Source organism: Zonotrichia leucophrys, chromosome 12 (genome assembly GCF_028769735.1).
Source record: "Zonotrichia leucophrys gambelii isolate GWCS_2022_RI chromosome 12, RI_Zleu_2.0, whole genome shotgun sequence".
Lineage (NCBI taxonomy): Eukaryota > Metazoa > Chordata > Aves > Passeriformes > Passerellidae > Zonotrichia > Zonotrichia leucophrys.
The window spans coordinates 20068754-20093071 of NC_088182.1; the positions used below are offsets into that span (position 1 = coordinate 20068754).

A 24318-nucleotide genomic window follows, 5' to 3' on the forward strand; every position below is an offset into this window, starting at 1 on the left:
CCTGGAGATAAAACCCTGGCTTTTGGCAAGACAGAGTAAATATCTTGCTGGGTTTTGAAGCAATTAATAAACCTTTCCACATTCCAGAGAAACTTTTTTGATTTATGCCACAGGATTTACTAAGAGCAGACAGATCAGGGGAAACACCACTATGGACTGTCAGCATCTTCTGCCAGATCCCCTCTGAAACAATGTTTAACCACAATAAAATTAGAAAATCTTTCCTGTAATACAAAGCATTAAAAAGCAGTACAAAGCTGGATTATTTTGTATTACAGCAGTACATACTGTAATGTTAAAGTAATACAAAGTCTCAACAGTCTCAATATTTATTGATTTTTTTCAAGCAGTGGCTGCAATGACTCAAGAGCTAAACAAGCTAAATAGGTGAGCAAAGCTGTTCAGTAATTTTACTGTCTCAGATGGTTTATCTTAAAGGAAAAATCCCAGTGGAACTGGCATGAGGAACCATTCCACGGGAGTATTTAGTCTCTGGTTTCAGCTCAGCCAGGAATGATGGAGCTCTCCCTCCCCAGCTCTGCCTGAGGAATGGCATGTGTAATCAGGTTTGACTCCACAGCCTGGCTCTGCCTGGCATGCAAACAACCCCTGGTGAAAACCTAAGAATAACAATTCTGTCACTTTTCAGACATATTAATGTCTTCTCCTGAACGCACAAATTCTCCTTTTACTCTAATGACAGACTTCAGACCCAAATTAGCAATGGTTCTGAGGATGACAAATCAGCACAGCTAATTAACCCTTAAAGCCTGCAGTAGATGTCCACATTCCCTGCTTTTCCAGTGAACAATTATCTGGGAGAGTCTGCGATGAAAAAAACAGATAGAACTAATCGGGTTCCTGCTGAGCCCAGGAAGCTGCACTTAAGCTGAGCTATAGCTATGTAAATGATGATCAGAGGGAAATGAATTCTGAAAGGCACTGTTCTGGTGAAAACAGGACAAGGGAGCTGCTGAATCTTCAAACTGGTTTAAATTGGTTTGGCTCCACTGGTTCTCATAAAGCAAATCTCATTTATCTAAGCAGAGGCTGTGGCTCAGGATTTGTGATTTGTGCTGTCCATTAAGGGTTTGCCTTTATTTATGAACAAAAGCTTCCATCATCATCTAAATGCTTGTTCATCTAGTCCAGCATTGTGCAGAACTGGGAAGGGGGCTACAATTCAACACTGGAGCCAAGCAAAGTGCCCAGTAATGGGTTTCACATTATATCTTCAATTAAGTTTTGCCCCATCATTTTCTAAATTCTTCTACACTATAGATATAAAAACTAAAATGGACTTTTCAGCTACTTCCAAAGCGAGGAAGCAAAAGCATTACAGCCAGTTAGGTCTGCAAAACAGAGATGGAAATTAATTCCAAACAACATTACAGCAAAGTTTTAAAAGGGGCTGCACACTGAAATGCAAACAGCACCATATCACTGCCACATTCCTGCAAGTTCATCATTTCTGTGCCCCACAGGAATGCAGGAGCAGATCCCTGCTGAGGCAGGAGGACACCTCGCACACCCGCAGGGCAGCTCACCTTGTAGGAGGAGCCCGCGCAGGGGTCGCTGTCCTCGGGGCCACACGTGTCCCCCTCCTTGGCGGCCACCATCCCGGCCAGGCAGCTGTTCTCCCTCACCGTGGACACGCAGCACTGCTTCTGGGCAATCCTGCAGGGGACAGGCACTGTCACAGAGTCCAGGGCACTGTCACACAGCACAGGGGCACTGTCACACAGTCCAGGGCACTGTCACACACACACAGCCCAGGGGCAGGCACTGTCACACAGCACAGGCACACTGTCACACAGCCCAGGGACAGGGCACTGTCACACAGCACACGGCACTGTCACACAGCCCAGGGACAGGCACTGTCACACAGCCCAGGGACAGGGCACTGTCACATACACACAGCCCAGGGCACTGTCACACAGTCCAGGGCACTGTCACACACACACAGCCCAGGGACAGGGCACTGTCACACAGCACAGGCACACTGTCACATAGCCCAGGGACAGGGCACTGTCACATACACACAGCCCAGGGACAGGGCACTGTCACACAGCACAGGCACACTGTCACACAGCCCAGGGCACCGTCACACAGCCCAGGGACAGGCACTGTCACACACACACAGCCCAGGGCACTGTCACACAGCCCAAGGACAGGGCACTGTCACACGCATACAGCCCAGGGACAGGGCACTGTCACACAGCCCAGGGACAGGCACTGTCACACACACACAGCCCAGGGACAGGGCTCTCTGACACCCCTGCAAATGTCCCAGTGCCACCTCAAGTACCCCACTCAGAACACCTGAACACGTGCAGAGAACTATCCTGGCAGAACAGGAATACTCATTTTCTTAATGAGCATCCACTTTGTATGTATCCCTTGCATCCCTGGCAGTGCCCAAGGCCAGGCTGGACAGGGCTCCAACCACCCTGGGACAGCGGAAGGTGTCCTTGCCCATGGCAGGGGGTGGAATGGGATGGACTTCCAGTCCTTCCAACCCAAACCACACTGGGATTTTACAATCTTTGGGCAGTGAGTTGAGCTGGAGCAGAGTCCTGGGAGCTGCAGGAATTGCAGGGTTCCAGCACAGGGAGTGCCCTGGGGCTGGAGAGGGGCAGGGTCACCAGCCCTGCTCACTGGCACAGCTCCCAGTGGCAGCAGCAAGGTTTTGTCCTCACTTTCCAGGCTCTGAGGCCACATACTTGAATGCTTTTTTACATAAAACATTTTGTTTAGACCTAATATTTATGGACAGGCTTAAATCTTTAAAACAGGGACACAACTGAAATTTTACAAGTAAAACAACTGAACCCCTGCTCTCTTATTTCTTTTAATCTCAGTAGGTTCACAGGGACTGAAACATTTAGGATCTGGCTTTTTCATCTACAACCAGCCTCAGATGTGCAGGTGCAACTCATTCATGTACTGGATTTGCACCTACTTAGGCCAAGGCTGGGATTTTTAATCTGCCTTCACTTCACAGACAGTTGGTATGTGTCAGTTATGTCAGCCAGATCCCAGCAGGAAGGATTTCAGTCTCCCAGTAACTTCAGAAAGGTGCAATGATACTGAATTTGATAAAAGGGATCATGCCAAAGTTTTTCAATGCTCTAAATGACGGGATCAGTCAGTGAAAATGTGAGTCTGGAGTGGGTTTGTCTCCATCCTCCCCAAGGGCTGCTCCAGGCTCGTGGGCAGGGAAAGGGATGAACTGCAGCTGGTCCAGGTTACCGTGCGCCCATCCCTGTCCTCCTGCCATGCAGAGGGAACGTGGCTCCCTGTCAGGGCAGCAGGATCAGGGCATGGTCCCACTCCAGCAGAACCAGGGGCACTCACAGAGCAATGAACACATTCCTCAACACGGATGGATAATCACTGCACTCAGCACCTGCCAGCTCTGCCCTCCCACTGAACTGCAACTCCACAGATGGGCGGAATGTCGCAGACATCTTTTCATGAAAAAATCCCTTCCTTAGGATTTTTCCTCCTGAGAAGCTGAGAGGCCTCAAGAACAATATGTAAACAATGGTTATCTGCTGCTGTGGGATGTAACAGGTGCATCTGTGATTGGTCTCATGTGGTTGTTTCTAATTAATGGCCAATCACAGTCAGCTGGCTCGGACTCTCTGTCTGAGACAGAAGCCTTTGTTATCATTCTTTCTGATTCTATTCTTAGCTTAGCTAGCCTTCTGATGAAACCTTTTCTTCTATTCTTTTAGTATAGTTTTAATGTAATATATATCATAAAATAATAAATCAAGCCTTCTGAAACATGGAGTCAGATCCTCATGTCTTCCTTCATCCAAGAACCCCTGTGAACACGGTCACAGACGGAGAACGGGAAATAAAAATCTGTGCTCTGCTCATGGGAGAGACAAAAAGAAACCTTGAAAAGCTTTCGTCCAGATTAGGTTTTGGGCAAATGGAGGGGGAAATCCTGGCCTCTAATTAGCCATGAATATTGCCAGCCCACAAATAATTCAGATAATGAACGACACAGTTTCCAGTCTCCTGGACATCCCATGAAGTACATTTGATTTCTTTTCAAGGGCTACTCTTTATGCTTACCAAAATGTTCAGTTTTACCTTACGTACCTGCAAATATCACCATCCATGCCACTTACAGGGATTTCTGTGCACTCCCCGTTGTCTATAGCCCACTGCTGGCCAGCTCCACAGCAGCTCTCAATCAACTCCTTTGTGGAACCTGTACAAAGCATACACACAGATTTTTTTAAGATTATTTTGTATGGAATGGATTTGGTTTAACTCTGCTTCTTAATTGAGAAAATCTTAAAAGTAACGATTGTTCAGGGTGAGGTTTTTCCCTTTATTTCCACATTTTGTTTGGTTATGAGGAAAAAAAAGAGACAACTGATACCTAAAACATCTTGACATAACTGATCACCTGGTGACGTCCTTCAGGGGGGAACAGCAGAAGGAAATTAAGGCTTTTAAATGTTATAAATTACATAAATGGTTTGAAAGACATTCTATATTTGACATCTCTGAGCAAAATCCTTGAAAAATCATGCTTGGCCACTTGGTGCAAGTTGATTTAGTCCTTATGCTGCTGTAACAGTGCTCTCACTACACAGGCTGGGTTAGCACAGAGTGCCCCAGCCTTGTATGGTTCAGCTGGCTTAAAAATACAGTGAAAAGGGTCTGGGAGCCATAACTCTGACTGTTACACTGGCACTAAGATGCAGTAAGAGAGATGGACATGGAGAATGCTGCTCTGGCTCCCACATTTGATTCTGTGGGTTTACACCCAAGATGTAAATGTGCAGTTGCAGTGAAATGGGATTTGCTGGATCCTCTGCACCTACTGCACAGACTTGGGGCACTTTGTTCTCTTCAAGCCTTGGGGCAGGAACAGCCCAAAGCAGCCCTGCAGGTGCAGGGGTTAATGACCAAAGCCATTTGTGTCCCCCCACCCTGCCCTGCTCCCACTCACACACGGGGCAGTGGCACCACAACAATCTGCACATGGCCCCCAGGCTATGCAATGCTCTCGTTTTACACAACACATTAACTGCCTTAAAATATACTTGAGTCCTGAGAGCTCTATTAGGTGTAAGAGCTGCTCTGTGACATTGGAGGGTTGATCTATGCAGTTAAACTGGCAGGAAATATATCCAGTACCAGATAATTACAACACATTGCTATAAAACAGTGAAATTTTAACATAGTTCTAATTCACTCCCTCGGTGGAAACTCCATTCATTTTACCAAGGGCTGCAATACATTTGTTGCTCTTGCTGGAACATGAGAATAGAGCAGAATTTAACTATCTACACTGCAGTAATCTACATGATTTATAATTCAACTAAAAGCGAGTTACTCATTCCTCACTGAGGATTCAATATCAGCTTGCTCTACTGAAGTGCCATACTATTAAACAGTCATATTTGCAAAATAGATTGCCTTTGCTGTGATCTTATGAATAATTAAACCCAGAATGAAGTTATCATCAAATAAACAAACTACTGCTTTTTATCTTCATCAGGAATTTAAAAGAACCTGGAATAACTCATAATAGGACTCAGAGATATTAGCATAGATTTATGATATTTTAATTCTCCATTAGGGAGAACAAATATATACAACTAAATACATGCACAGGACTGGGGATCACAGAGCTTCTATGCTGGGTAGAGATTTTTCAGCTCTGTGTGTAACAGACTTTGAAATACAAAAACATTCAAACAGAGCTTTGTTTATTCGGGGCTTCCATGATATTAGCAGATTCAGAAGCAGATTTGCATCTGCTTATGGAAAACAAAGTAATTTTGTTTGAGAACTCTGTGATCCCTGTTTGTTTTTCTATATATACTGTGTGAATGTTTAAAGATAAAGTCACTTCACAACCCACCTGCTAATAGATAATTTGCTATTTATAGATGTCTTCACAAAGGAAAAAAAAAGTGAAGGCTGCACTAGAAAACAGCAGCAGTTTCCTCACTTGTTTGCAATTCAGACACTCACCTCCTGCAATTATCACTCTGCATCAGCCTAAAGAGGTGAACTACAGAACATTTTGGCCTAATCTCAAAAACTGGTATTGTCTTTTAAAGACACTTAGAAGTTAATTCAAGTATTTTAAATAACACTTTTCCTTCCGAGAGTTTTAACCCTTCCCTGCCTGTGCTTTAAGGTTGTCTCAGTGCCTGATCCAGCCCTGAGCAGCAGCCAGATGGCCTCAAGCTGACCCAGGGACACATCCAGGTTTTCCATGGTCACACAAAATCCACACAGCTTTTACAGGTTAAGAATTTCAGCTACAAAAATCTGCCGTGGGTGGGTGTATTTTAAAAAGTTTAGTTGAAGCTCAAACTGAGAAAAACACACAGTTAAAGGCTACTAAATTATTTCCTGACACTGTCACAGTGAACCATAGGTTTGTTAAAGCAGCAAAGGAGACAAAGTGGATTTTCATAAACTTTCCTCCCTTTTTTTCCTTCCCAGTGTTCACAAATTATGTTTCCAGAGGGATAAATCATCAGCCAGCTCTAGAAGGTCAAGAAGGGATGGAGTATCTCAGTTTCTTGCCAGAGCTTTCTTGATGCTGAAGTTCTCCTGATTTCAGCTTCACCTGAATTTCCACTCAGACCATTTCACACCTTTAACACCTCCAATTTGCTTCCTCCCATTCTCACTTCGGGTCTGCAGCTCTGCAGAGCATTTGCATCGATTGAATAACTCCTGTTATGCAAATGCCCATTCTCGGAGGCAGCACTCCTGACTGAGCTGTCAGCAGCTTTATCCATCATTCCCTTCTAAGCGGTTCTTTAGTCTCAGTACAGACGCAGACAAACCTTAGGACATCAGCATTTCCTCACTGAGCCCGATAAAGCGCTGGCACAGGGTGCCCAGAGCACCTGTGGCTGCCCCTGGATCCCTGGCGGTGCCCAAGGCCAGGCTTGAGAGGGCTGGGAGCACCTGGGACAGTGGGAGGTGTCCCTGCCATGGCAGGGGTGGCACTGGATGGGCTTTAAATCCCTTTGCACACAAACTGTTCTGTAAGTCTGCGGCTCCTCACATGATGGGAGCAGCAAGGGCTGACCCACCACACAACCAACCCACCCAGGCCTCCCACGCACGAGTGGACAATTAATTCCCTTTCCACTAAAATTATTCCAGGAGCCGTGACATTGAGGAGTCTCAGACAGCAACTTCAACTACAGAGAGACCCAAGTGAGGCAGACACAGAGCAGGGGCCTGGACAGAATCCCTTGACTTCAGGCAGAGGTGAAGCTCAAAACTGGTATTAACACCAACACCAACTATCTATAAACCAGGGAAAGGCAGAGTACTGCAAGAACCACCAGGAGGATCAGAGTGTTGGGCAGGGCACTGCCAGCCCCAGGCACCCACATCTCTTCCCTGCTGGCTTTAATTCCAGCTGTTAATTGCTGGATCAGCACTCACATGGGAGAGAGGCAAAGGGAACACTACCAAACTGAGCTGAGCTCTTTCTGTTATGATGGAACTTCCACTCCTACACCTGAAGAAAGTAGTTTATCTTCTCCAAACCTATAGTATTTACACTTGCACCCAGCACATACACTTAACAAGAACTGGAGAAAAATAAGTTGTACTTCCTTATCAAATAACTGCCTGAAAACATACAGCAATACCTTATAAAAAATAATGACAAAAGCCTCGCAGGACAACTTGGGAGGGTTCTTAAAATACTGAAAAATAACTGTTTCCAGTGGGTCTTTTTTTCTGCTCCAATCTCTTCACCATTTAAAGCTCTAATAAATAAATAATAAAGTACTGTAGCTTTACCCCTTAACAGGTTGTCATTTCCTATCTTATCAACAGCCTGAGAGGCTTTATTAAACTCCCTCCTTGAATTTCACAATCTAGGTGTGCACTGTAACATGTTCTCAACTTGGTTTATCTGGGATGGCTGGGAAGACGTTTTAATGAGTAAGGTAAAGAGGAGAGGAACATTTATCTTGGCAAAGGCAGGGCAGGGGAGAATGACAGCAGAGCCCCAAAGCCAGCTGCTTTCACTCCAAACTGAGCTATCACTTACGTCACTGGGGCTGGTTAAGCTCTCCCAGGAGCTGTTCCCAGATAAATGAGCAGAGGGTTTTGCTCTGTGCAGGTTCCTGCAGGCTCCTCCAAGAGCCGCAGTGCTCAGGACGTGTCTGACTCTAAATCTCCCTGAAATGAGGGCAGTGCTGGAGCGTTTCCATGACCAAACCACAGTCAGCTCACTGCTCAGGATGGGGCACTAACCCACGTGCTCTCCTCAGCCTTTGAGGCTTCTCTCCTTGGAAATGATGGAAAAGCAGATTGCAGGAGAAATGCAGGCTGAGCCGAGCACTCAGCACACACCCCTTGGATTCAGTTCAGTGCCTGATCCTTTTCCACCACGCTCTTCCATTCCTGCCTGCCATGCCATCACCACAGCAGGGCAAGGGAGGTCCATCACACTTGGAGCAATCTGCCTTCATTTCAAACCTCATGCAGCAAAGTGTTTTTCTGTGCTCTCCTCCATCCTCTGAAGGTACCCACGTCTCTTTGGGAATCCATCCCACCACTCATCCAGGACAAGTTCCTGTTATATTGCCTTCACTCTTTGGGAAGCATCTGCTTTCCATTTCAACATGAAAACATTCTGTTTCCTACATTACTCTTTTTTTCATAAATTCCTTATGCTGGCTTGCTTGGCAAAACATAGAGAGTTGTGTCTGCCCCAAGGCACAATGAAAACTGGATAACCCAAGCTGAACATTCATTTTGCTGTGCACCATACAGTGGAGACATACATCAACATAGCCTCAGCCAGGCTTGTTTGGCAGATTTTGTTCAAAGTGTCAATGAATAGCAACCTAATACTCCCTCAGGCTTTAGTTCTGGATAATCCTTGTAAGTCAAAACTTGTATTACCTGTGGCAGAGGCCAGATAATTTAGACAATGTTTGGTCTTTAAGGTTTTCATGACAGCATCCTTTATTGGATCCAGGTTGAAAGAAGTAGGGGGGGCAACTAAATAAATTCTTTAACCCTTTTCACCAGCTACAAACCCAAGCAATTGCTCTGCCTGCCTTGCAGAATGTCTCATTTTGCTGTATCCTTCTGCCCCAGAGTTTGAGGCAGAACAGTTCATGCACAATCATCCTTCCATCAGTTCAATGATAACTCAGAGCAGGCAGAATGTTTCTTGCCCTTCAGCCCTTCAGTCTTGGCTGTATTTCCCCCCTCAACACTCCTTCCCCAGATATTGCACAGAGTATATTTATGCTGGCTATTAACTTTCAAAAGAGCTGTGGCTTTGGAAAGCCTGGTTCCGATTATCCCTGTAATTCCTGTCTGAAGAATTTTATCTTGGGGAGAGCAAGCTCTTTGCATGATCTGTTTTGTGGCTAGGTAGGCTCCATTCTCCAAAGCACTTCCACCAGCCCTGTTTAATTTTCAAGTTAAAATTCAGAGGAGTATTGTTTATCAGGGAATGTAGTCAGGGACTGCCTGTCACAGCACTTGGGAAAATTAGGCAGGATCACTAAATCTGCTGCAACTCCAACACTGAGTAAGCCAAGCACTTCCAGGATGTTCTTAACCAATTACAAACTGAGCTGAGGTTGTAATGGTAACTAAATTACAAAAACCAGTATTCCTTTGTCTTAAAAAAATATAAAGGCAAACAAACATAAAGCAGCAAATAGATGTGTGTGTAAGACCTTCATTCAGAATATATGTTCCCCCTATGTCTGACTGCTTACCTACAGAAAAAAATGCATTCATTTCACCATTACCCATTCACACCCCCACACTGCAGTGGTAGGCACAGCCATCCATTAAGACACGTTTCTGCTTTAAATATTAAAAGTTTAGCAGTGAAAAAGGTCTTTGTTCTGGACTGGGAGTGTTGATCAAGGACAAGCCAAGTTACTGTGACATTTTAAAGCCCAATTGCCTAAAACCACTACACATACTTTAATCATGCAATCTATATAAATACATTATTCATTCTCACACCAAGCACATGGAAATTGTATTTTTGTTGGAAGCCTGAAGGAGGATTGTACATTTATATCTGACTTGCTGTGGCACAGACTGCACTGTGCACCCCCTAGCAGGGCTAACAGGGGATGGGGAACTGCTCATGGATGCTCCATGAAGCCAACCCCAAAGGTCAAACATCCTAAAGGCTGCTGTTGTGAGCCTTTAGGGTTCTGAGTTTTGTAACTCTGGCAACTGAAAAGAAAATCCCCAGCACCTGCCCAGTGCTCAGTCTGCTTCCACCAGTTCAGCACACACAGAACAGGCTAAAAATACACAGCCTCATCGCCTCCCAGGAGAACCCACTCAGAAACTGTTCACGGACAAAGTCTCAAATCCACTCAGGAGGAGGAAACCAAGATTTTTATCTTCCTCATGACCAATTCACCCGAAGTAGAAAAACTGTAAAATTCATCAGAGTGAACTGGGTGTTCATCCCTGTTCAGAACATCACTGAAAACGGGGCAGATTCACCCCCGGCTCAGCTCAGCTGCTGGTGCCAGCTTGTTTGCTCTGCCACATTGCTCAGCACAGCTCTCACCACAGCACCAGCCTGCACACCTGCAGAAGGCAAGCACAGAGAGGAGAGGACATGACAGCAGCAGCCCCTGACCTGAACAGCCCCAGGAGTGCTCCTGACCAAGAATGTGCCCTCCAGCTCTGTTGGGCTGAGGGCTGTTGACAAAAGGATTCTGAATAGCAGAGGAAGGAAACCTCTGAATTTCACTGAGCTTCTAATTAGGGAGCAGGGGTGCTTAAACTGAACAGAAGAGCTGTTGTGGAGCTCCATCTCCTTATTTGGGAACCTTCCAGGATTCCTTGCTGGTCCTTGTCAGGTTTATAATCATCAATTACATTGTTCCTTATTTTACGATGATGTTCTGAAGAGATCTCTCCTCGGGCTCTCCTTTATGAAGTTTTGTAATCAGGGTTTGGGCAAGAATTCCATCAGTATTGATTGTGGCCCAGGGCATTTCCTGGATTAATGACAGGCTGGAAGAGCTGATGGCTCCCAGTTCTGCCTTGATCCACTAACCCCAAGGAGATTTAAACTCTCAAGGATGCACCCAGTGCCAGAGCAGTTATTGTGAAGGAATTTCAGTGGGACACTTAAATCAACAGCAAGGAAACAAACCTCCTTTTATCCCTTACAGAAGTAGGAGGAAATACTAATTTGAATGGGCTGATAATGATGTTTAGATTGTTGCAGGGGAATTTAGCAGCCCTAGCAGGAAGCACAGCAGGAAATCTCCCCTTTGCCACGCAGCATGGCCTCAACCACAGATGTCTGGAAAGAAGAGGGTTTAGTTCCCTAAGAAAGTAATGGTTTGGGGTACAAATTAGGCAAATGGACTTTTTAACTTCTAAATGAAGCACCTTGTTTGATGCTGTTACTGTGGTTTCACACAGCAGGGATTGGGTGAACCATTTTGCTCATTCCCACTTCAGACTTTGCCTCCAGCTCAGTGTAACCCCACAGCACACCAAGAGAAACACATCCACATGAACTGCTCAATTCCCAAAGTCCTTTCTGCCGGTGAAAAACCTACACCACCCAGATCACACTCAAAATTCCTACTTTTGTTTCAATTCTATCTTCCTAATTAAAAGTAGTGAGTACCTCACGTATGTGTTCATCAGGATAAATGACACTCCTGGAATACCTGCCAGCACTGCTACTGAAGTCACTTTCAAGCAAGGTAACACTTGAAAATAATTGTAAACTATGGCAGAAGTGGTTGTTTTCACCTAAAGCTGGGGTTTGACCCCATGCCCATGGAATCCCACAGGCACCGCCTGCTCCTTTACCAAATTCAAGCACAAGGCCCTTGAATGCAGAATCAGAGAATCCTTAAGGTTTCTGTGGAAAAGACCTGAGATCAAGTCCAGCCATCAGGCCAGCAGCACCACCACTAAGCCACGTCTCATGTGCTGCATCCACACCTGTTTTGGAACACTTCCATGGGCAGGGACTCCACCACTGCCCTGGGCAGCCTTTTCCAATGCTTGACAACCCTCTCCACCAAGAAAATTTTCCCTAATATCCAATCCAAACCTCCCTGGCACAGCTTGAGGCCATCTCCCCTTGTTCCCTGTGAGCAGAGCCCGAGCCCTCCTGTCTTGGAATTGTGGAGAAACAGAAGGTTCTTCCTGAGCTTCCTTTTCTCCAGGCTGAGCAGCTCCAGTGCAGCCTGGGGTTGTTTATACATGGAGTAAATATCAATATATTAATATTTAGGCCAGTCCTTAGTGCAGCAGTACTGATGGAGCTGCTGATGGCCGCTGCTGACCCCAGCCCTGCCGAGGCACAGCAAGAACGGGTGGGACAGCGATTCCTGCAGGGAGCAGCCAACAGGCAACAGCTGCATGTGCAAAGCATGAAACAATCAGCAGGATGCTGTGGGCAGATCAGCCTGTTCTGGATCAGTATTTCAGCCTGTTCTCTACAGAAGCTGCTCCAGCTGCAGGGACAGCCCCAGTCCCTCTCCCTCCCCATGTACCCACCACTGCAGCCATCAGGCTGGCATCAGGCTCTGCTCATGTTCCTCCTGCTGCTCCTGAGCAGCCAGAGACAGACAAATCTGCTCTGGGGCAGGCTCCACACCCCACTTGCACAGCCTAAAGAGGCACAAGCTAAACCCCAGCTGCAGCTCCATCTCCTGCAGTGCACTCTGGCTCACATTTCCTACTTGGACAACACAGGCTGCAGCCACTTGTAAAGGAATTTACATTCCCAATCACATTCCAGTTTGGAATCAGAGATGAAGAGAGAGAAAAGGCATTGACTTGTGAAAAGCTCCAACTATGTGATTTAAATGTGTTTTGGAGCATTTGGGATAAGGCAGCAAATTCTAATGAAGGGTGGAGGAGTCTTCATCTCTCCCACAAAACTCATTACTGTTACTTTCTGCAAGAGACACCTAAAACAGAGTAAAGGAAAATATTAAAAGAGGCAGAACTTCACATACCACTTCATCAATGCTTTTCCAAAAAACCCCAGTCTTTATTACTTGTGTGTAAATAAGCAGAGTGCACTTCTCAGTTTCTATCTTTTTCAATATTTAACCACACTCTGGGAACATCCATTCCCACACAGCACTTGTGCAAATTATAAGTGAATGATCAAAATATCAGGATGGTTGAATTTTGAAGGTTTTTACCCAGGTTAGAAACAACTCGTGATGAGAGTAAAGCCTTGGTGCTGCCCAGGGGCTGTTGAAAACAAGATCCATATGAGGCCCTTTGTGGTGACGCAGCAACAAAAAAGGAACAAAGTGTCTGGACTCTTAAAGGCAGACAAGTCTGGACATTGTGGAAAAAGACAATAACTTGCTGAGTCATCAGCCAGGGGGAGGGATAGAAGTGGTTGGAACACTGGGCTCTGGGTGCCTGAGAGGGCTTGGAGCACCACCAACTTTTGCACACCCACACACACAAGCACAACACTGAGGAAGGCCAGAATACCTCACATTTTTCTCAGAATTTAATTCAATAACACAAAATAGGTCTTTCCTAAACTACTCCATAGAAACAAGTCTGTTATAAACTACTTGATAGAGGCAGGACTCTGCATACTATTTGCTCTCTCCAGCCATTGTTACAATTTTGACTTCTTGCTGCTGAGATCTATTTTGTTTTTGCTTGGGTTCAGCAGCTACACCTTTCTCTGCTATGTCTGCAACCACAAATGGATGTGAAATGTATCTTTAAAAGCAAGATACAACACTAGGGAGCACTGACAAGCAAACCCATGATCTCAGTAAAGTGCCAGTGGCATCCCCTCGTTTTCCTCTTCAGATGCAGTTTCTTCCTATTAACCTCCCAAAAGTCCTCTTGTCCTGGAAGGGGCTCTGACAAAGCCAGCAGCACATCCTGCAGGTGACTCCTTATAACAATTTGAAGTAAAATCTCAACATTTCCAACACTCTGGAAGGCCACTGACCCAACCAGCACAAGCTGCAGGTATCTAAGATAGATTTTGATTTGAAAGATATTTTCCACTCCTTCCCATAGATAAGATAAAGCTTTCTGAGGTCTAGCTGTCCCTGTGGCTCGGATGCTCAGCACAACGTCATGGGAGAAGGTTTTCCTGTAACAGCAGCACAGTTAAAGGCTGAAGTTGCCAGGCAGGGGCTGCTCCAGAGCTGGGGCACAAGAGCTGGGAGCACAATCCCTTCTGCAAGGATTGGGACCACCAACAGAGTGTATTGGCAAGGCTGCTTTTAGGGAGGAGTTGTTTGTTTATAAACTCAAGTAAAATGTGCTGTAACCACATTATAGTGAAAGATTGGCTATCTGACAAAAGCCAGTACAAACCCCATTGGGATCACAAGCTTTCTAGGCAATTTGTTACAAAAGCTCTCACAAAAATTATGAATATTCTGTTTTCAATAACAGAAAAGTGCCATCCACATCTTCCAGGTTAGGACCCCTCTCTTCAATCTTCCTGTGTGAGGCATATTGCAGGAGCAGAGGCAGGGCTGTCACCCAGGCATGGCCTCACAGTGACAGAAGCAGCAGTGACCCAGCTGCTGGGACAGACAGGAGTAACTACAGCAGCCTTACAGCACTAGCAGTCTCATCTGCATCCAGCTGGAGTCCTGCAGTCTCACCCTTGAAGGTTTTCTTGTTTCAGTACTGCTTTTCCTCTCTAGTCCTCTCTAGAGTCCCTTAGTCTTCTCCCTTTCCTACCTGCACAAATTACCCCAATTTTTCTTGACCCTTTTTCCTTATCTCCCCCTCAAACCCTATCTCTTTTCCCACATCTCTTCAGAAAATCTCCAACAAAAAAAAAAAAAACAAAAACCCAAAACCCAAAAAATAAACAAATCAATTTCCCTCCAAGTTAGGACACAAAACAACAATCCAGCAAAGCCACCACTACTGGTGCTACATTTCTCACCCAGTCTGCCTTTTTCAGCCCCAAACCTCTGTGCACATGCACTCGCTGACTCGGCAGAGGTTCTGCTTTCAGTCAGGACCAGAGCTCAGAGTGCTCTCCAAGTGCCATTAACCCTGAGTTTGTGTTCCACAGGGACTGGGGAAGAGCAGATCCATTATCCTGTGTCAGAGCAGATCCCTATCCTGTCTCAGAGCAGATTCCTTATCCTGCTGGAGAGCAGATCCCTGTCCTGTCTCAGAACAGATCCCTATCCCATTTCAGAGCAAATCCCTGTCCCATTTCAGAGCAGATCCCTTGTCCTGTTTCAGAGCAGATCCCTGTCCCATTTCAGAGCAGATCCCTTATCCTGTTTCAGAGCAGATCCCAATGCTGTTGGAGAGCACATCCCTGTTCTGTGTCAGAGCAGATCCCTATCCTGTGTCAGAGCAGATCCCTGTCCTGAGTCAGAGCAGATCCCTGTCCCATTTCAGAGCAGATCCCTTATCCTGTTTCAGAGCAGATCCCAAAGCTGTTGGAGAGCACATCCCTGTTCTGTGTCAGAGCAGATTCCTATCCTGTGTCAGAGCAGATCCCTGTCCCATTTCAGAGCAGATCCCTTATCCTGTTTCAGAGCAGATCCCTATCCCATTTCAGAGCAAATCACTGTCCCGTTTCAGAGCAGATCCCTTGTCCTGTTTCAGAGCAGATCCCTGTCCTGTGTCAGAGCAGATCCCTTGTCCTGTCTCAGAGCAGATCCCTATCCCATTTCAGAGCAGATCCCTATCCAATTTCAGAGCAGATCCCTATCCTGTCTCAGAGCAGATCCCTATCCCATTTCAGAGCAGATCCCTGTCCTGTTTCAGAGCAGATCCCTGTCCTGCTGGCAGCACCTGCCCGTGCTGTGTCTGTGCTGCAGCACCCCACTGCACCATTGCTGCGTGCAGCCCCTGGAGCCAGGGATGGAATCAGGGTAATGTGACATTTGCACTGAATCCATGCAATTGGAACAGATGTCATTCCTGTGCAGAGGCTCAGTGACTTCTCAATGACTCCTAATTGCCACTGTCAGCACAGGAACTGACTGGCACCACAACCCAAGAGTTAACATTTCAGGAACCTGAGAGAACATGGAAATCTGAGTTCAGAGCTTCATGAATTCCCAGCAATGTTAAAATGACTTAAATTTACAGTGCACGCAGTGTAAAGCACCGCTGCCTCACACAGTGTAACCATTTCTGACTGAACGCTAATTACTTTTCCTCACCATCATCTGTTAAAGTTATGACCAGCACTACTTCAGGGGCTTGATTCGTAGAGGAAAGTTAATTTTTAGGAAGTAATGTTCAATACTGAACAGAGTGAAAAGAAGCCTCCTAAATACAGTTCTGCTTTCCACAGCCTTTTATCTCTACCAAAGTTTCCATGTTATAGTTCCCTAATTACCTGAGTGGAAAAACTGCTTAGCCACTTCCAGCTTTCCAAGGCTTCATGCCAATTTACAATGACACAAACAGGCTCAATGACATTGACTGTCACTGAGAATTAGTCATAAAAAGGGTTTTGTTTTTTTTGCAAACCTCTGTACAGTAGACTTGGTACATAAAAACCAACTGCAAATGAGGAAAACACACTGGCATTTAAACACAGAAGGTTACATCAGTTCCCAAGAATCAGCAACTGCCTTCAAACAAAATCACCCCAAAAGCCCAAACTGTCCTGTTCTCTGCCAGCACCATGCAGATCCAACTGAAACACCATGGACAGGTAAAACTTTCCAAATGCTACTTCCACAGAATAGCTCCAAAACACTTGGTATGTTCAAAAAGTCAATTAAATTTGATATGTTTGCCTGACACCCAGTGATGTTTGGTAAAAGACTCAACCTTTCAAACTCTTGATGTAGTATTTTCCCAATCCAGTTTGGTGCACAGAAACAAGATGCAAACTGAATTTAGGAACTGTGTACCCAGCACCATCCAGCACCAGCCCTGCTGAAGGAATGCAAGGGATCTGGCATTCTACTGAGCTATAATCACTGATAATTGTTTTAATTGCTGATTGCAGGTACAACTCCAGCCACACCTCCACAAATGCCCAGCCTGTCCTGATTCTTCTACACTGCAATGCATCCACTTTTCTAACAACAATTTTATTACTTTAAATTCTGAGGACAGACTGACCTGACATCAATTTAAATGGCTTCAAGCTGAGGAGGCTTTCCCTTCAACATGGCCATAATTTAAATCCCAGCAGTCTAACTCACAATAATCTCTCCCTATGCACATCTTGAAAATCTCAATACCTTAAGAAATGCCTTGGCTGCTAGCAAGATGTATCTCTAAAGATATTCCCATCTCTAAAGATATGTACAGCACAGCTCAGGTCATCTTCACATCAGACAGATCTCAGATGACTTCTTCCTTCCTTTTTCACCTCAGATAAACAAATGGGTCCATCACACATCACAGAACACTTTTTTTCTTTTTCAAAGCAGGACCCAAGCCAACATGCATTTTTGATATGTTTTTAACTGTTTTATCTCTTAATAGTGGTAATCTTCACTTACCAGAGCTGGTACAATACAAATTCCCCCTTCCAAACCTTCTTCCCCATCTATGAAAAAGGTGATTTTTCATGTTTTACAGAATCACAGAATCATTTTGGTTGGAGGAGACCTTCAAGATCATCAAGTCCAGCCACTACCCCAAAACCCACATTCATTTTCTCTCTGTAGCTGGCAGGATTTGAGGAATGCAGGGTGATGGCAAAGGGATGATGGCAAAAGACAAGAGTGTGGCAGGGCTGATGTGCCCTGGGCTGTGGCAGCAGCAGGGAGGGCCTGTTCCTGCAGCCAGCCAGGCCAAAGGTCCCGCTGGAGCTCTGCTCCACGTCACTCCTGCTGCCAGCCCTCGTGCCAAAAGCCTCGTGCCAGAAGCCTGGCTGGTCCAGGCCACAGGGAGGGGAGGCTGCAGCCACAGCTCTGCACAGCAGTGCCAAAATTCCCTGGAGCAGCATAGCCGGACACACCCGGGGCCTGGGATGGCCCTCCAGCCTGGAATGGCTCCCAGTGCTGGTCCCAGGGCAGAGCCCAGCCCCTGCCAGGCCCGGGGACACTGCAGGGCCCCTGAGCAGCCCACACTGCTCCTCCAGCAGATCAGCCCCTCCACGCTGGAGCCTCTCAGCCATCCCAGCTGAGCAGGAAGGGTGCAGACTGTGTGAATCCATCGTTTGCCTGATTTGGCAGAGTCCACCAGCATCCTCACCTCCCTGAGCCCTGGCTCAGCCAGCTCCAGCTCACAGGTATGAGCATCTGAGGGAGCATTTACCCACCCCCACACAGGTATGAGCATCTGAGGGAGCCTTTACCCCACACAGGTATGAGCATCTGAAGGAACATTTACCCACTCCCACACAGGCATGAGCATCTGGGGGAGCATTTACCCACCCCCACACAGGCATGAGCATCTGAGGGAGCATTTACCCCCACAAAGGTATGAACACTATCAGCATTTACCCTCACACAGGAATGAGCATCTGAGTGAGGATTTACCCCCACACAGATATGAACACTCTGAGCATTTACCCTCAGACAGGTATGAGCACTCTGAAGGAGCATTTACCCCCACACAGGTATGAGCACTCTGAGGGAGCATTTACCCTCACACAGGTATGAGCATCTGAGGGAGCATTTACCCCCACACAGGTATGAGCACTCTCAGTTAAGATTTACCCCCACACAGGTATGAGCATCTGAGCATTTACCCTCACACAGGTATGAGCACTCTGAGCATTTACCCCCACACAAGTATGAGCACTCTCAGTTAGGGTTTACCTCCACACACCTATGAGTTTAATCCAGCAGAGGAGGAAAAAACCAAGGAAAGAGGCCAGCCATGTGTCCTGTTTGATCCACTTTCTACACCTTAACCTGACTGGGTGAAAAATAAAAATCTGTCTTGTCTCATTGCACATGGCTTTTGAATGACGTTCCTGAGGAATACATTTGTAAATAAATTATAACTGGAGTAAACTGAAGGACAAAAAGGCTTTAAAAAAAGAACCATTGCCCTGGCAAGAAGCCAACAAAAAGTAAGAACTACACCTACTACTATACTTCTTTTTGACTTCCTTAAAAAATGGATATTGACCAAAAAATCTCCCACACTTTACACACTATTCTGTATTTCTTTGAACATATCTGAGAACTTGCACTGCCAAATATGCCTGTGTTTGTAAAACAGAGAGGAAGCTGCAACTACTTGCCCATTTCTATCTCCTTAACCCAATACTTGTTTTTTCCCTATTTCCAATAGGATTTCACAAACTGCAAATGAGAGAAGTGAGTTTTTTACCTGTAGGGATGGATGCTGTTCATCACAACCCAGGACCCAGAGGTAAGTCATTTTGTGTACAGCAATTGTTTGTAGGAAGAGCAGCCTTAAAACTGAATGACAGCTGAATCAGGGGTCCATCACCCCACTCTCTGTTCCATGAGCCTCATGGCAGCTTTCAGCCCTGTGTGATGAATTGCTGGTGGCTTTCCCAGTCTGGAAGAAGAGAGAATTAGCTTTTCCTTTTCCTTCCTGGCTGAAGAGGAATGACCTTTCATTTGAGGATGCCAAAGTGCAGGCAATTCCCACAGCCCTGTGCAGGACTCCCTGCTACTCACTGCTCCCTCAGCCCACATGTCATCTACAGGCTTTGCAGTATGGACTTTTAATTGTAAATTCTGATTAGAAAAAGAAAGAAAGAAAAAAAAAAAAAAAACAACAAAAAAAACAAAATTAAAGCTGTTGGGAGGCCACACTGGATCAGCACAAAGATTCTCCTGTGCTCTTCTGGCTTTTCCCCTTCCACGTGGTGTGTGAAAGAGAAATGCCCCACAGAGCTGCACATCTCTAAAACAACCTCCAGGCTCATACACTGTGTTCCATTTGGAGCCTGGAGGAGGAACACCAGCTTTGCCTGGCTTTGAAATCCCATCTCACAGAGCAGCTTCCAGGCTCTGGGGTAATGAACCATGGAATCATTAAGACTGGAGAAATCCAGCCACGAGCCCAGCACCACCCTGCTCCCCACAAAGCCATTCCCAAGTGCCACCTCCACACGTGCTTTGGAACATGTTCAGGTGACTCCCCCACTGCCCTGGGCAGCCTGCTCCCATGCCTAACAACTCTTTCCATGAAGAAATTTTTCCTAATATCAAACCTAAACCTCCCCTGGTGCACCTTGTGGCTGTTTCCTCCAGAATGGAGGAATTTCCTCCTCCCTAAGCTGCACCCAGGGAAATATAGGCTGGATATTAAGAAAAAGTTTTTTACATAAAGGTGATAAAGCTCTGGAATGGCTGCCCAGGGAGGTGGTGGGGTCCCCATCCCTGGGTGTGTTTAACAAAGCACTGGGTGCCAGGGTTTAGTTGGAGTGTTGGGGCTGGGTTGGACTCAATGATCTTGAAGGTCTCTTCCAACGCAGTGATTCTGTGAATTCTGTGATACTCTGATCTGCTGTGGAACCTGTAACACACAGCAGAGAGGGACTGAGAGCCCAGCTGCTGAATTCACCTCTCACAACTCTGCTCTGTTCCCTTCCTTCTGTTCAGACAACCTCAGCTGCCCATATACAGTGTTTCAGCAGCACTGAGTTAAATCCCAGCTAGTCCATCAGTTCATAAACCACTTTTATTTCCCACACAGAAACATCATGTTGCTCATCCTCTGTTTTGGTCACATAAATCCTTGTCACAGAGTAATACCTCTGTTTGCCTTGGCCCTTCCAAAACCAGTTATTACATTGTCATAGGCATCCCCTAACAGGGAACAATTTCTTCCTAATATCAAATCCAAATCTGCTCTTTTTCAGTTTAAAACAATTCCCCCTTGTCCTATCACAATCTACCCAAGTAAAAAGTCACTATTCACAGAACTGAAAATCATTTAGTTCTGGCTGTGTAAATTCCATCAAGCACAAAATACACAGTAAAAGAAATATCTCTAAAGAGAAAGGTTCTTGTCCTTCTTTCAGCTGGGGTATTTAAACTCAAGCTCCATTAAAACCAGTGGAAACTACCACAGCAGGCTGATACCTATCCAAGAGATAACAACTTCCATTTGTAAAAACAAAGTCCTGAAGTGACAACCCACAGTTTCAGAGTGATAGAGAAACCTGCTTATCTGCTCATTAAAAGACAATTCAGAAATAAATTCCTCATTCTGATGAACCAAATTGCTAGCAAACAGAGAGCTGTTAAATGCTACCTAATAAATCTCTGCAAGCCTCAGACTCTTATTTTCTTGATTGCATATGTAATAAATACCAAGAGCTCGAGGTAATACAATATACAAGAGGACTGAATCATTTTTTGGCCCTGGGAAAGGAGATAATTTAAAAATGTTATGTAATCCTAACAGACTGACAGCTTAGGTAACCACCTCATGACAATCTCAGGAACTATATGAAGCATGGCACTGTCCCAAAACTCCCCTCTCTGTCATCATTCATTCAGTGAAAACTCTCATCCATGTGCAACTTTTAATACTAGAAACTGCTTTCAGGATGGAAAGGAAAACTTTACCCAAATATGACCTAAGAAGCTTGAAGTACTGCCAGAAAAAAAGTGGAGAAGTCAATTAAAAGTGAAGAGGCTGTGGTGCAGCAAGTCCCAGCTACACCCTGTGGTACCGGAGACAGGAGGGCAGCTCCATGGCAGTGCCAATTTCACGGGCTTCACCTGGGTAATGAAAGCCCCAGACAAGCACAACCAGTCATATATTCACTGCAGGGCCCCCTTTACTGAACGCCAGGTTCCATTTTGCTCATAGGAGGGTGAGGTTGACTTCAGAAAGGAAAGGAAAGTTCACCAACATTACCCAGGAGCTGGAGAATGAACCTCCAGCCCAAACCTCACCTAGAGCAGCACAGAGGGAGCACTGGGAGGCTCATCTGTGCAAGATTCCTCCTTGCACACATCCCACCGGCCTTCTGGCAGGAAATTTTAGTGTTTCTTCAGGATCAACAAATTCTTGTGGCCTTTAGCAAGAAGCAGAGGGAAGTCTTAACAGCCTGTTTACAGCCAGGTAATTCCGATGGGAGTTACTGCTGGGAACACCTGCACCCTCCTCTCCTTTAGCCCAAATGGTAGAGAGAGGCAGAAAAGGCCCCGCTGTAACCGCAGAGCTCACAAACATCTCGCCTGGCCCCACAAATGTCACACCAGACCTGCCCACAGCTCTGAATTCACACGAGGAACATTCTGCATGGACCTTATGGCACCTCAGGGCACTGCAGCCCTCCAAGCTCCAGCAAAACTTGCTTTGAATCCTCTGGTTTTGTTGCTTAGCTCACCACCCACCCATCAGCCTTCTTAAAACTGTATATTTACCTATAAAATTCAGTAGCAGCAGCTCAGGCCCTGTTACAGAAGTGACAGCTGAGAGGTACAGTCTCCATTTAGACCCTTGCACCCCATCACTTTTAACCCCTTGAAGTTTAATTAAAGCTGTAGGAGGCATACATCACATTTGGGAATGTTTTATATGGGCAACCACTCACTGAAAACCTGAAAGGAAAAAAGATTGGTTCCTCTCACAGATACACAGAATTACAGACACACACATTCTGCAATGTGGGCTTCTCAGCTCCAGATCCAAGACTTAAGAAAACCTAAAATTTTGACATGTGAATTTTTAACCAAAAATCTGTTAAAAATTGGAGTTAAATTTAAAAGCGCAGCCAGGAGCAGCAGTCATGCTTAGGATGGAAGGAGGCTGAAGGGCTCTGCAGGCAAACACTCCCAGAGCTGCACAGCAAGGGGAGGAGATGCTGATACACAGGAGCTGAGTCAGATGGGGAACAGGCAGCTTGAGAGCATCTGCAGAGCAGAATGGATGAGAGCTCTGCTGTGATGAGTCACCAGAGAGACGCAGGAAATGAGGATTACTCAAAACAGGAACCATTATCAGAGCAACATTATGTTTTATAATGGGAAATTAATGTTTTATTCAAGTGATATTTGCTAGATATAATTCCTTGTATCCAAGTGAGTCTAGAACTCCAGCTCCACCTTGGATCTGATTTTCTGCCCAGTTCTGAACTCCCCCATTTGCACAAGGCTCTTGATTAAGCCTTTTCACAGGCTGGGGAGCTGAATGGCATGAATGGGATTTATCATATATAATGGGATGTAGACGTGGATGAACGGGGGTTCTTAATAGATAAAAGCTCTTTGGGAACAAACATTTGTTCCAGTACATGGTACAAAAGCAAAATAAGCACTATAAAATCTCCCACAGATTTTAGGAAGGACTGAGCTCAAAGAATATCCAGCTCCAGCCTTATCTAGAAATGTAAACAGTTTAAGGGGGTGGTTGTTGTCCACAGCCTGCAAGTAATTAAGCACTAATTCTCTACCACCTACAGAGCAAGAAACTGGAGAGGAAACATGGCACATTGCTAAGTGTGCCCTTTCAGATTCCTGCATCTCCATCCTCCTCACCGAGCCCTGCAGATCTGCCCTCCCCATCCAAACCCAGAGGTGACACCAGAGATCCCCAAAGGCAGAGGGACAGATTGTTATCTCAAAATGAGGCATTTCCAGAGTCAGCTGCAATTGTCCCAAAACATCCATCCAACCCGAGGCTAGGGAGAAACGTTCCCAATTCCCCCAAGTGGGGCTCTCATCAGTGATAACTAAATCCTTGAAAAGACCTTCATTCATTTCACCACAACATTTTCCACATTATTTGCAGAGTTTTTTTCACCGAAAGAAGATGAAAGGCTTAGTTGCCTTATCTGTAATTAGACGCGCATTTGCTACACATTCCTGGGACAAATAAACCAAATTTACCTTAATAGGGTGCTTTTATCCAGCTGAACTACTTTAAATTTGCTGCTGCTTTGTTGCACAGTAACACTGCACAAATAAAAGCCAAACCCAGTGCCACGAAAGCAGCATTCCATGGCGTTTTTTCCTGCTCTACAGACCTCCCGGGGCAAAAAAGGGAGTAGAGTGTTTGAAGCATGAAAGATTTTTCCCTTCCCAGTCTCCAGGCCCAAGCAAAGCCTTGCTGGAGCCGCCTGGTGACATCAAACACATCCAGACATCCCCATCCTGGGCTGAATCCCCACAGTTTTGTGGGGCTCCTCTAGCCCACACCAAGGCTGGCTTTGGAGGACACTCTCCAAGCTTGGGCCAGACCTCTATTTTCAATTTAGACCAGTATCTATGGCAACTGTGGGGCTATTTTAAACCATTCCCATTCAGCCACCTCCAGGTTGAATGTAAACAGACACAAAACCCCAGCCCACCCCATCAGGAGCTCCTCCAACAGCTCAGGGCTTGTGACAGAGCAGGACACTCCCGTCTGCTCCTCTCCCTTCTCCTGCAGAACATTCCAGCA

The 24318-nt window shown here is 45.8% G+C and overlaps 1 protein-coding gene across 5 annotated transcripts in view; it reads right to left on the reverse strand.

The window, feature by feature from the left end:
- Positions 1-24318, reverse strand: part of FBLN2 (fibulin 2) — a 109595-nt gene that overhangs the window by 28650 nt on the left and 56627 nt on the right. For all 5 annotated transcript variants that reach the window (XM_064724343.1, XM_064724342.1, XM_064724344.1 and 2 more), the window contains exons 3-4: positions 4117-4228; positions 1548-1677 (exon numbers count right to left, since the gene is read on the reverse strand). In XM_064724343.1, the coding sequence (XP_064580413.1) occupies positions 1548-1677; positions 4117-4228 (242 nt within the window). The remainder of the gene's footprint in view (positions 1-1547; positions 1678-4116; positions 4229-24318) is intronic.